Source organism: Saccostrea echinata, unplaced genomic scaffold (genome assembly GCF_033153115.1).
Source record: "Saccostrea echinata isolate AGI-Se365-2 ecotype Australia unplaced genomic scaffold, CSIRO_AGI_Sech_v1 ptg000046l, whole genome shotgun sequence".
NCBI lineage: Eukaryota > Metazoa > Mollusca > Bivalvia > Ostreida > Ostreidae > Saccostrea > Saccostrea echinata.
Window position 1 is genome coordinate 9,879,385 of NW_026889795.1, and position 14,983 is coordinate 9,894,367.

General features: G+C 34.0%; 1 protein-coding gene across 1 annotated transcript in view; it reads right to left on the reverse strand.

Moving 5' to 3' along the window:
• Window positions 1-14,983, reverse strand: part of LOC133201885 (uncharacterized) — a 79,297-nt gene that overhangs the window by 17,096 nt on the left and 47,218 nt on the right. The window contains exon 10 of the mRNA XM_061337678.1: window positions 486-583. Coding sequence (XP_061193662.1) covers window positions 486-583 — 98 coding nt within the window. The remainder of the gene's footprint in view (window positions 1-485; window positions 584-14,983) is intronic.

Below are 14,983 nucleotides of genomic sequence, written 5' to 3' on the forward strand. Positions count from 1 at the left end.
ACCAAGTTTGGTTAAAATTGGCCCGGTGGTTCTTGAGAAGAAGTTGAAAATGTGAAAAGTTTACAGAGGGACGGACAGATGGACGGACAGACGGACGGACGACGGACAACGGGTGATCAGAAAAGCTCACTTGAGCTTTCAGCTCAGGTGAGCTAAAAATAATTTACAGACAAACAGACAGACATATAGCTAGAGAGACATACAGATGGACGACAGACCCCTTACTATTGCATAAGCTGTTCTGATCTTTGTTCATTCAAAGCCAAAAATATTTCAAGTTTACAGATGGACAAACAGAGAGTCTGATGCTGGACAAAATGTGACCCAAAAACCTTAAAGCTCAGATGAGCTTAAATGCTTCAGAAGTTTGAGTCACATTTTTCTTCACCTTCTTCAATTTCTGATCATGTTAACTAATAAAGTGGTTAATATTTTGAATAAAGGAATATTACTTTTTTTTTAAGAAATAAAGTTTATATGTGTACCTCTTTTGTTTTATTCTCACTGTGTGTACCAACCAGGATGACTGGGGCTTTATCACTGCTGTATTGATGAACTGACTTCATCCAGAATTCAAGGTAATCTGACAAAAAAAAAAAATTAGGAAAAGCAATAAACTTTGAATAATTTAAAACAAGAAGACATTTTCTTTTGAAAAAGATTGCAGTTTATATTACAAGATAAAAGGCCCATTGGCCACGATGCTCACCAAAGTCAATATGACTGATTCCCTGTTGTGGCCCCACCCTACCCTAAGGGTATCATGATTTGAACAATCTTGAATCTACACTACCTATATATCGACAATGTATTGTCAATTAACAATGATTATTTCCATTCTTATGTCGATACGATATATACCGGTGAGCTTGAAATAAAAGATACCACAGAGTCTGACACATATATTTCATATTTGGATATATATCTAGAAAAAGATGTTAATAGTAATCTAACAACCAAGCTTTATGATAAACGTGATGACTTTAACTGTTCAATCGTCAACTTCCCTTACTTATGCAGCAATATACCTTCATCACCTGCATAGGGGGTTTATATCTTTCAGTTGATTCGATACTCAAGAGCATGCTCTACGTATGAACAATTTCTTAAACCAGGTAAGCTATTGACAAACAAGTTGATGAAACAAGAATATCAGCAGTCTCGTTTAAAGTCATCATTTCATAAGTTCTATGGTCGATACAATGACCTTGTCAGCACAATTTATCATTAAACAGGGTATTATTTTAATTCGGAATAATTATTTCATTCGGAATATAAAGAATTGAAAAAAATAAGCAACTAAGTCTCCTTACATGTACTTGTAGCTCAAAAGAAAAATAAATGTTGCCTTAATTCTCTGCATTTTGTGTCTAATACAGTATTGAGTAAAGGTTTTGTTTATTTCTCTATAAATAATTTATTTTATTTCTTGTAATTATTTTTTCTTTTTATTTGTATGTTTGTTTATTGTTGTGTTTGTTTATTTATTTGTGTGAACAAGGTTACTTGTAATGGCAGGTAAGATGAAAATTTTATTGGGTTAGTTGGCGCATGCCTAAAGGGGTTAGTCGCCGCTCAGCGGCGACTAACCCCTTTTGAGCATGCGCCAGTTGAGATAGGTAAATCCATATACAATGTGTATTCGGTCTGTATTGTTAATCAGTCTACGCAATGTACAAATTAAACGGTAATTAACACGGTAGAAGTATTTGTACTGTCATGCTGCGCTTAAAAATCCCAAGTATTCCGTTCTACATGTATCCATGAATGAAGACTACACATGCCGATCTCCTAAAGAAATAACTCGCAGAGAACGAAAATACATACCAATGCATATTCATTACGATAACCGAAAACACTAACAAGTATTTTTACAGTCGTAACAACGATTAAATCCAACAAATTGCCAGAGAAATACGACGATGTCAACACTGCAGACAACTCCTGTTCGACGTCACTTTTCGAAGTGCGACGTCACATGTACACTGTTTTCCCGAACTTTCTGTGTCAAAATGGTGAATAGGCATTGTATGTAATATAAGGTATTCTGTCATCGTAGTACAACACACAAACTTTATTCCTTTAGATTAAAGTTTTCCTTTACTTAGGTAATCAAATATCAGAAGAGGAGACAAAAGTGGGGAGTATTTAGTACAGAAAACAGGTTACAAAAATTTGAAGATCCATGATCCGCCCACTTGTTTCACCTCAGCTAAGAGGTGCATATTTAGTGTGCAAATCTCGAGTTTCAAAGTCGATGTGATGTCACACTCACAACCATAAATCTAACGGGGAACAGACTGTGCTGAACATTGCTTGTATTATTAGAAAGAAGATAAATACCATTTTGAAATTAATTTAAAGAAAAGAAAAATCGACAATAATTACATTTTAACCTTAAGAGACGAGATCAGTTGATTTTGAAAGGGGAGGGGGTGGTGACAGATTCTGGGAATAAATGTTAAAAATAAGGGAGAAACAAGAGCACCGCTAAGCGGAGCATCCCCTCATGGCAGGAACTTCACCGGTAATGGCAATGTCTCCATACGAGAGAAAAATTCTCAAGAGGGACGTTAATGAAGATAAAATCATCAGTTAGGTTTAAAATAAGGTAAAGAAAATAAAATATGTTGCAGCACTAATTTTTTTTTACAAAATCATCGGGGGGGGGGGGGGGGGGGGGGGGGGGGGTTGTCATTTTTAAACCAAAGTGCATAACATGCATACGTAACTGGGCAGTTTCCCTTATTCCTAGCAGAAACATATCACGTATGCTCTAAGTTTCAGTAATTTACCTTCCCTAGGTATATCTCAAAGTTGTATGCTATATGCATAAAATCTGAAGAAAAAAAAAACCCACGGAGACAATATTTTTACGTAATAAAAATGACAATATACCGCTGTTGAGAGGTCACTGAAACCATAGACCTAAACTTGCAAAATGTCTTAACAGGGAATTATTTAATCTAAGACTAATTATAAATCCTGGATTTTCAGAAAATTTTGAAATCAGGTGTAGTGCCTGAAAACTAACTTAGTTTTGCTTGAAATATCAGTTTTCACAGTAGTAGATACTGTCTAAATGGGTAAGTGTGTATATAAGAAGCTAATATAATTGAATTATTGTTTATTTTTATTCATTCATGTTTTTATTGTGTTCCAATTTCATATTTTTATTGTTTATTTTCAGTCATAATTATTATTTCTAGGGTAAATGTCTTTTTATAAATACAGTGTATCTGGTGTTCTAGTGTTGTATCTGTAGAAGATAATGACGCATGCGCAGATGGGGGTTAGTCGATGCCTGGCATCAAAAATCGACTAACCCCCATCTGCGCATGCGTCATTATTTTCTCGCTAAATTCTGCAGTTTTCTGCAATCAAACGGCGATATTAAAATAATCCATCGAATGTCCGTCATTAAATTATCCTACGACTCCACTGTTATCGCAAAACGTTCCTTCCGAGTTGTAGATATCCATTAAACATTGCCAACAACGCACGGCTTCATAGTCCCCATGAATGAAGACCCGACTAAAGAAATGACTCGCAGCAAACGAAAATACATACCGATGCGTATTCAGCACGACAACTGCAAACACCTACATATGTTTTCACAACCGTAACAACTTTTAAATTCAACGAAACGCCCAGAAAAACGCAGCGATGTAAACACTACCAAATTTACAGCAGCTTCCTAATGCAGACAACCACTACTCGACGTCACAGTCGTAAAATACGACGTCACAGGTACACTCTTTTCCCGAACTTTTCTAAAGCAAAATGGCGATTAAGCATTGTACGTAATATAAGGCATACTGTCTTTGTTGTTCAGCACACGTACTTTTAATTGTTTGCAAAAAGTTCTCCTTTAACCAGGTAATTAAATATCACAAGAGGAAAGGAAATTGGAATGTGTTAGTACAGAAATCGGTCTTTGAAAACTGAAGATCCATGATCCGCCCACTTGTTTCACCTCCAGCTAAGAGGTGCATATTTAGTGTGCAAATCGAGAGTTTTCAAGCCATTGTGACGTCACCCTCAATAATTTGTAACAGATCAGTGAAATCTTATAAATGAATCAATAAAAAAAAAGTAATAAAGAGTTAAACTGTGGAAAACATTAGTTTGAATTCTTCTGTACCATAAACAAATTCTCAAGCCTTTGTGACATTACTCTTAAACTTGCAATGACGGGGAACAGAGAAAAATACTGCGTCATAAATATAATAATAATAGTATTTGAAAACACCAGTCAGACACCCCGTGTCCTCTTTTCTTGTACTTTATAAAGGTTTTTTTTTTTTTTTAGACAGAATACCCCCCCCCCCCCCCGGCGAAAAACGGATCGAGTACTCAGTTCAAATATTTTTATTTTTTATTATTTTCATCATCAAAATATATATATATTTGTATTGGCTCAAAAAAAAAAAAAATTGAACAAGTTAAATTGATGCAAAGCATCAAATAGACCTCAAAAATATATAAAGCAAAAATATATAGAGCATTCTGAAGTATTTCCAAAAGAAAGAGCCCCCCTCCCCCCCCCAAATGCATTTATGGCAGAATCTAGGAGAGGTGGATCTAAGAAAAAAAATTAAATATTTTCTTCAGTGGCATGTCTGATGCACCTTGGAATTTAGTGTTTTTTTTTATTTTTTATTATAGCCTTAAAATATTTCTGAATCTAGGGAGAATCCACAGTGTGCAAGTCTTTCCAAGACACTGTGAGTTACCCCAATACCCCGCATATTTCACTTACCCATTGAGAAGAAGGTAAACATGGCCTATTTACACCCTTCATACGTTCAAAGGCAACATTTCTCAATATTTGAAATTTTAATTCTTTTCCCCAGACACTCTCCTTCCTATCTATGCCCTAAAATCAGTCCATCCCACTCCGTACGAATCCTAAGACATATTTACGGGAAAAAACCCTGCGCTTTGCGTGGTCAATGAAATGGGGTAAATTAGTAACCTGTGGCATACTTATACTTTCTAAAATCAAAACAAGGGTTACATACAAATTCCAACATTTATTTTAATTTCCTTTTTATTTAACTTTGTTTATTGTTTACTCTTTTATTTTCTATAATTATATGTTTCATTTTAAATGTATTATTATTATTATTATTGAGCACATAAAATATAAATTATGCCACCCCCCCCCCCCCCCCCCGAAAAAAAAAAATTAAAGGCGTCATATTATTCTTTAAAAATAAAATTTAAAGCTTTAATCTTATATCTGTAAAAGTTTTGGATCCTTCCCTCAACACTGTTCACAACATTTCTCTCGGATAATATAAAGATAAGCGTAAGCCAGCGTTAATTGCGCTTTGATTGAATGGCAAACCGGCGTCGATTATCGTTCCTGGTCAATCGTATAGATGGCGCTAGCGCTGCATTGGTCTTACATTACGTCACGTAAACAAAAAGTTGTCGCTGCGCGGTCCTTTGATAGGGCGATATTAACGGGGGTTAGCCCGTTATAGACCATGCCAGAAACCTACTGCATCGTGCCAGAATGTAAAAATAAGGGGGATCACATATTACCGTCAAATAAGGAACGCAAGGATGCATGGATCCAAGCCATTCGACGCGGAAAGACCAAGTATGAAAAATGGGAGCCTCCCAGTAAATATGTGTACATCTGCAAAAATCATTTCAAGGAAGACGATTATGTTTGTCTTAAATATCACGGTAAGCATGGGTTAGGTAGTAAAGTGCAACAGTCTGTGTGTGTTTAACATTTGTATACCCTATGTGTGATCATGTTTCTGATACCCGTTTCGTTTTTTTTTTTTCCGAGGGTAAAGAAGTAGAGTGAAATCGTTCACGTTATAGATTTATTTTTATTTGTGGTTACCTTTTTGTCTGTAGGACTGAAAGCAGAACGGTGTATATTGAAAAAGACAGCAGTTCCATCTCAGTTTGCATGGTCAAAGGTATGCATACAACACTATCAACTCGTGTTAAGTTTTATTTAACTTGTTGATTTAAGGAATCATGGGTGATATAATAATTGTTAATTAATCATTACTAAAATCAGTTTTCTTACAAATAAAACGTTTTATTTCAGAGTTCAGATAAAAGCACAGAGAAGAGAAAGGCTCGTTACATTGCAAGATCAGTAAAAAGGTTGAAGTTTGAAAACGAAACAGAGTGTAGCAGCACTTATAGTAATAGCAATGAGACATTAGTTGAGTTAGACAATGAATTAAGTGTGGGCTGTCAACAGGAAGTTCTGACGACTTATGAAAATCAAAAAGTAGAGGAGAGTGTTGAGACCAGCATATGTGTTAACCATTCAAGCTGTACAACTCAGACTGAGAAATGTCCCATGTTTAATATTGAATATTTTTCAAATGACAATCCTGGCATTCATTTTTACACAGGATTAGAGGATATTACTAAATTCTATTTTGTATTATATACTTTGGGCAGAGTAGCTTTTTGTCTAAATTATTTGTACCATCAGGTTATAAGTTTGGATGTGCCAAATCAATTTTTCATGGTGCTTATAAAATTAAGAAGAAACACAACAAATTTTGAATTATCACGAATGTTTTGTGTCTCAGAAAAAGTGGTTCAAAATATCATAATTACTTGGATCAATTTTATGTCTCGTCAATGGCGTCAGATAGACATTTGGCCAGTGAAAGAACTGGTGCACTATTTTACACCATCTGGCTTTATGAGGTCATTTCCAAACACCAGAGTTATAATTGATGGGACTGAATGCCCAATTAAAAAACCGAAAAATCCAAAAGCTCAGCAACAAACATTTTCTACTTATAAAAACCGAAACACTGCAAAAGTGTTAGTTGGTGCAACACCTGGTGGACTTAAATTGTATCATTTGTTTCCAGTGCGTATGGAGGTAGTGCTAGTGACCGTCAAATTACAGAGAGGAGTGTGCTAATGGATAAATGTGATCCAAAAGACAGCATAATGGCCGACAAAGGCTTCAATGTGCAAGACCTTTTTGCACCAAGAAATATTTCAATAAATGTTCCAACTTTCTTCAGAAAGAGAAATCGTCTTTCCAACAAAACTGTTCTTAATGACAGGCGTATTTCAAGTAAGAGAGTACATATTGAGAGAATCATCAGATTAGCCAAAACTTACAAAATTTTGACAGAGCCAATGAATGCAACAGAGGCAAATTTAAGTTCAGATATTATTTTCATATGTCTCATGCTCTGTAATTTTAGAACATGTATTGTTCCAAAACATGCTTGAAAATTGGTTCATCTTGTCATGAATCTAAAGATTGTTCTGTCATGAGGTGTTACAGTAATGAACTTGTTTGGCAAGGAAACTGTACAATTAATATTATGACATCATCATTACACAATAACTAGACTGCTGTTAAAATATTCATGTTCTTTGAAATTAAAATACTCATGAAAAATGATTTCCTCTCAACTACCTCAACTGTTTCTAGCATGGCTGGGCAATGCCAAACAAACCCTTATTTATTATTGTATTAATTTATCTTCATATCATTCTTGTTATGTCATTAAATATTGAAAAGATAATTGTTGCCTGTTGTGTTCAATTTTTAATACACAAGTTATTATAAATCTTGTAACATCAAATCATACTACTTGTACATGTAAACTGAACATGTCATAGATGTCAGACTACAGAAGAATTTTCCTTAAATCATAGTTCAATGTTTTTTTTTTAACAAAGCATATCAGCATACAAAATGTTTGTTTCAGATTACCTAGTGGAAATTTAATTAAAAGAAGCTAGTAGCTTAACAAAACTAAATACATTTTTTTAGAATGTTAATTTTTTCCTCTAGCATAAATCTCTGTAAAAAAATCTTTCCAAAATAGCAGACCTGTAATATTTTGCATAAAATTCATGCAACTTTGACAGCATATTGGAAATAAAGCTGTCATTTCTTTCAATACGTATACATTTAATATCATCAAGTGTAAAAACAACAAAGTGACACACTTTCCTTCCACTACAAAACATCTGCCCTTGAACCTGATAGTAATAGTTGTGATTTACATCTAGTTCAAGACCATGTTCTCCATCCTGAAGATAAGGAATAGATTTAGTTGTAATTTCCTGGTGTATGGCTGAATATGGACACTTTATTTCAAGTAAAATATCATTTGACACAATACCATCTGGACTAGCTCCAATAAAGGGCATATGTTTTGGAACAAAAATACCACATTTTTTTTACAGAGCAATTATATGAACGTTCATACGCATGTATAGCTTTTTCTTCATTTTGACGACCATGTTCAGTTGCCTTGGAATGGAAATCTTTTTGATTAATCATCGAATACGCCAATTTTTCTTTATTAGTTCTATCTGTTAGTTTACAAATGCGTCCAAAATTTGATGATTGCAAATGCTTTTGTCTCTCATCAATCCAGAGTGAATTCAAACCTTGACCTCTAGTTCTCATCTCAATGCTGTCAATTTGTTCCTGAGTCAATGATATCAAACCAAATGCTTCCAAAAATCTATCTTCTGGGGTTTTTTCTAGATAGTCATGATCATGTGCACAAGCTCTGCGATTTGCTGGTGCATATATCTGAAAAATTGGAGTTTGTGAAATTCCCCTGAAATTCAAACAAACATTGCGAAAATAATGTCTGTATTCTTCTGTGTCATATCCTGGTGGTCGAGGGTCAAAATGTATGTTACTAGTATTTACAGAAGATGCCATTTTTACATTTTGCATTTTCACAGGTGATCCAGTATGTTTTTTTACTTTATGAAAGGACTGAAGTTTCTCTGTGCATGTATTTTCAACATTTACAGTCTTAGTTTTGGAAAACTTTGTGATAGCATACAATACTGTACAAACATGTTTGCAGTGGGCACTAGGGCCCATTCCTGCACCACATTCACACTGACACTCAATTATATCACAATCGTTAGATATACAGACATCTACATGATACATGACACTCTTTCGCATTTCTGCTCTGCATGCAGATCTAAAATAAAAACACTCTATTTCCTCATCAAAAAACAATCGTATGTAACATAAATATTGTTCCTTATAAAGGTTGATTGGTACATCATCAAGAATTTTGTCGTACAAACTTAGATATGATGTAATATTTGTCAGCTGAAGAGGAACTGTCTTACAGTCACTGTTCAGATCTTTGTATTTCATTAAATCAGGCAACTTCATCGAGTATCCTTCTTCTATGATGTTGTCTTTCCCAAAATTTGAGTTACGGTCATAAGCTTCTAATCTAAAATAGACAAGAAATATTTTGTATACATTTTTATTATGATTTTTGTTTAAATTCAGAAGTGCAAATGTACTCATCAAATCAAAGTTCTACAAATCCGCAGAATTATTGTCAACTGCCTACTCTAACAAGTACTAATTACACTATGTAGTTCTATGTCTACTGTCCCATTAGGCTTGAAGTGTACAGTGTACAGTTTTCAATATTGTATTTGTTTATAACATCTGGAACCATTAGGTGGTTTGAAAGAAGCAAATTGATCTTGACAAACTTTAACTCATTTATGACTTTTAAGTTCATGCATTTACGAAAAAACGATCACAAGCTTCTGTCTGTAGTGTTTTTTTTTTTTTAATTTTGGAGGAAATATTTCATGAACATTTATAAATAGTAAAGTTAATGTCGCTCAAGAAAACTTTATTAACGTATTCACTATGATCTTGTTACTTACTTTTGTGGATAATACATTACTTTTAATAAAATAATTGGCGAACGAAGAATGAACAATGGGTGCCGCCATATTGATATTGTTTACAATTGTCGACAATGCAAAATGCATCAAATTGTATTTGATAAAAACCTTTCTATCAGCTCTTTTTTCCTTCCAGACAGCTTGGCACCCCTGGCTTTTAACTTAAGGCGTAAGTCGGCCAATGTTAGGCTGCTATATGCCATGGCTAAATTTTATTACAGTCCCTGAAACGTTCTACTTTCCCATTTTTCCGTTCGCTCACCGTTCGTTCACCGTTCATTCACCGTGCGTTCACCGTTCACTCTCCGTTCACAGTTTTGCGTTCACCGTTCACCGTGCGCTCGCGTTCACCGTTCACAAAGCGTTCAGCATTCGCTCTTCGTTCCGTTCACTTTGCGTTCACCTTGCGTTCAGCGTTCACCTATCGTTCAGTTGTCATTGCCATTCGGAACTCCCAAGTGAGAGGACTTATCTTTTTGTAGGTAAGGAGTAACGGATTTTTTAATTTAATACTAACATATCGTGTTTGAAGAATCATTATTTCATGGGGGAAAAATCTAAGATATATATTTTTATTATTCTAACTTAGCTATTAGGTTATTTATTAAATTACTCTGGGAAAAAAATGTTGTTATAACCACATCCTGTACCTATGTAGAACGATGCTGAAATATTAAATTTAACTAAGGCCAATGTGCAAATACTTCAAGCACTGCAACATTTTGATGTTTTGTTAAAGACGACAAATCGTTAATGGAGATATAATTATCCAAGTCAAATAATTACGCAGCAAAATTACGAAAATATTTATTTCTAATGCGTTTTTTTTTATTCAATTACAACAGAAAGTATGATAGAACTAGTTCTGAGAGTTATACATAGTACTGCGGATATCCTGCTAATTTATTATCTTTGGAGCGAATTAAATTGATAGTGTGTTTAAAGGAAATATTTATTTGAAATGTAATGCACTTCAGAATATTCGCTACTATAATACATGTATGTAAAGTCTATAGTTATAGAGAAAAAAATCTTTCTTCACCGTAACTTTATATGTTTGCTATTCGATATAAATAATACCCCTCCCCCTCCTTTTCCCCTAAATCGGTTACTTAGTCAGTACTGTAATTCCAGAAAATTTTAATTAACCTGTTAAAATAAAGTTAAGGTCTTTTTTAGAACAAAAATTTCAGTCTCAAAACAAACATGCATCTAAAAAAGTCACAAAACAATAGTAGTTCAAAATGTACACGTGTCGGCGGTGGTATTTGAAATTGGCAGAGTATGTTTCAAATTCAAGTGTTAATGCCCAATATATTTTATTCACTAATTATTCAAATGTTGGTGTCAAATCTAGAAATGATAAAAATAAATGTTATAACTTGTTGGAAATACTCGCACTTCGTCTTCGATGTGACGAAACTTTCACACCTGCACAGTGTCGAATGATTTTGATTGACAGGACAAGCACGTGGACTTCGTGTGAACTTGAAGCAGGAAAATAAAAACGAGTAATACTGTCAAACAGATGGATATGATTTGTTGATTAAAAAAAAGTTACTTTCACTGTCTAATATATTTAGAAAAAAATATCAGAGTTATTGTTTGATATAGGTGCAAACATTTAGTGAAGCCTGAAACGGAATCTCTCTCTCTCTCTCTCTCTCTCTCTCTCTCTCTCATTTGTCTGTTTGATAAAAATTATAACAGCATATTACTTAAATATCAAGTTCTGAAAATTGAATTTATAACAAATAATATGAACATGTATCTTTGTATTATCTTGTCTGAGTATAATCACGGCCATCTACAGATACATGTAGAAGTCTGCTCAATAAATCATCATGAAAAACAGAAATGACACATAATATATTATTGTATTAAACGCGCACTTTCTCCGAAGACAAGAATAACTCACTCTGTGTAACTTGATACAGGTAATCTCGGCAGCATTGAGCTGCGATGAATTTCAATTGTATACATGTATATTCCTGAGAATTTAATCATATTGCTTTTATTCTTTCTGTGCTACTAGTGCTTGTCTGAGTTACATGTAATATGTTATGTATTGCTTGAATTATTTGAGCTTAATACATGCATATTTAGAATAACATACGTGTACTTTTGTTTTCAATCAATGTTCTAAGATCTTAAGTTTTGAAACAGTAGGGATATAGAGGATATTCAATGTTTTGTAGATGAATATGGAATTTATTTCACGAGTGGGACAGGATTTTTTGATATTTTCATGAGTGCGAAGCACGAGTGAAAATATCAAAAATCCTGTCTCACGAGTGAAATAAATTCCATATTCATCTACAAAACATTGAATTTTCTGTTTATTACATTTTCTTTGATTTTCCCTTTGCCTCTGTCTTTTCTTAACACAGTGTCATAGCTAGGCTTGACATCATAGTTGAGCGGTTGAGACGTCACAGCTTAGCAGTTGGGAGATTGAAAACATTACATAGCATGGATTTTAGCAACATATTTGGGAAGAAAATTGCAGTGTTAGCTCTATCAAGATGTTTAGTTACTATCTTTATCTTATGACAGGCCAGAAATTATTTTTTACTTACTTTGATATCCTTTCACACTGTGAGAGAATATCATTTTGGTATTCTTTCACACTGTGAGAGAATATCACTTTTATTCAATAAATAAATCACAGTATTTCACTGTTGAAAATGTAATAAACATATATCAGTAACTGTACTCCCTTGGATTTCATTTAGGCCTATATAATTTGCACACATTAATGGCATGTTTTTATTATATCCAGCGGAAATGTGTTGTAAAATAAATAGCCTAGACATAAAGAATAGAATTCCAGAGACAGTAGACATTACCATTATGTACAATGAGAAGTAAAGAAAAATATCAATTATCACATTTGGAGATAACAAACTCAGAATATCAATGAAAGTGTTCCTCCTACCTCTACTCACTGAAATAAAGATTTATGAAAAACAAATTGTTACATGTATTCAGCCTAATGTCATTAATCGGAACGGAAATCCACAAGCTTTTTTTAGAGAAAAAAACCAAGCCCGGCCCTATAGGTCAGTTCCCTATTTATATAGAAGTGAACCATTGGAGATTTTTTTTCTGTTGGAGTAGCCCCCTCATTCTCCTAACCTCAGAAAATAATCACACGTTTCAAAGCACACCATCATGTAAGAAATATTAATTTGTTTATATTTCACATAAATTAATCCTTCAAAATGTAAATCCTGTCTCTCCATATAGCGTCCCTGCATTGATGATGATTTTCCTGGTCGATGTTCACAGGCTCGACTTGTAGTACTAGTAATGCAGTGCTGGATTTTCGAACTCGCAATCGCGTGGCAATATTGTATAGGAAACAGATCACGTCACATTTTGATAAAATATTTTGGAAAAAATAAAATAAATAATGATAGTGAAGGTAACATTATGTAAGCAAAATTATATAATTGTTCTTTTTTTGCTGGGAAAATTGTTAGACTGGAGTGATGCTTTTATAATATGCACAGTATTATTTCTTCTTCGAACAACATTTAACACTTTACATGGAGGTTTACAATTCTTTAATTTTGTTGATACTAATGTAGATTAAATATTATCGATAATGTAAACCTTTTGTCTTTATATGCTATTTTTAAATGTCTCGTTTCAGCTGATGCATAAAAAGAGAGATTTCTTTTTATTGACAATACAGCCCCGTAGAATACCGGGGGGGGGGGGGGGGGGGGGGGGGTCTAAGTATAGTTTTTCACTGTTGTTAATCTTTATTTAAATGCTTCTTGTAGTCTCCCCCGTTTTGTTGCAGCATTAAGATCGAGCACTCGCAAACTCCTGTAGTTGAAAAAGAAATATACTAATGTACCCTCCCCCCCTCCCCCTTCGAAATAGGTGTTTTGAGTTTGGAGACTTTAGCTTTTTTTTACTGCATAGACATGAAAAATATTGCATCTCAAAGTAATTGCCAAAAAAAATCTCAGTAAATGCTAATGATAGATTTATAATTTAGCTGTCAGTGCATAATATCAAATAAAGTAGTTCGTCGTATAATGTAAGCGTTATTGTTTATATTTGCCGTAACATAGAATCAGCTACGAGCAAATCCTTTAAAAAGAAAGTTGACCTAGCGCTGTGGTCATCATAAAACACACAAGTAGATATCAGAACCATTGGTTTAAGTTGCTGAATCCATTAATTGTAAATAAAAAAGGCATAGTGATGAACTGGGGGGGGGGGGGGTCAATTCAGAAAGGTGAATCTAGAGTGGGCTTCACATCGGCAATGGCATTACTCATTAGTCATTTTATAAGCATTCTATAGTTTACTGTATTTTAAATTTTAAGGTGAAAAATAAAAGATCAGTAGAACCAATGAGCACCTAGTTTGAAATATTCCATGCAGTGTGGTACTATTTTGTAGCAATCGCATCTTCTCGGGTCTTTCCGGCAAGCTCGGCAAGCATGCATATCTGAGGTTGTTATTCGAGCGTGTCGTAAAGTAATTAAGAAAAGCTATATATTTATCATAATTTTAGAATTAACTGATATCTTCAGTCTTTGCATTATAAGACCTAAGTAACTGTTACTTTTCGTACATTTACATGTATGTACAGGTTAAACAACAAAGCACGAATCTTTTACAGATAATGAAACGAAATTGTCATGGTACAGTTTATCTACAGTTGTATTCCCAGGATGCCCTACCGTGGGGTCGAGCATGCGTATTCCAGAAAAAAAAAGAGTAACGTAGTTGCAAGCGAACCGATCACAAAAAAATAATAGAGTAAATATGTAGTAAAATTTGTTGTTACACCAGGATAATTTATTTTTGATACATCACATTTCAGTAGTAATCATTAATATTGGTATCATCACCTAACATAGATCCAGGGTAGTATGATGATCACACGTTGAAAGATTGCTGCCGATTTCTTTCTTTGTTTCCTTCTCCAACTGTAATTGGCAAAATGGCAGCAAGAACATTTTAATTAATTTTTTTTTCTGTTTAGCGTCCATTCATCTTTCAAAAATCTACCCATCTATATAGTTCTTACTATTTTAAGAGCGATAATGGATCAACAAAAGGAAGACCAAGTGTTTTTCATAATAAACAAAGAAAAAGATATTCTAAAATTCACGGTAATGCCTAAAATGAACACACTTGCACTTTGACGGTGTTGTAATTTCGCTGTATTTTCCTCAAACGTTACCGATGGTGAGAACGCAAAGTACACTTCAAATTATTTTAATAAATAAATGCATACATTCAG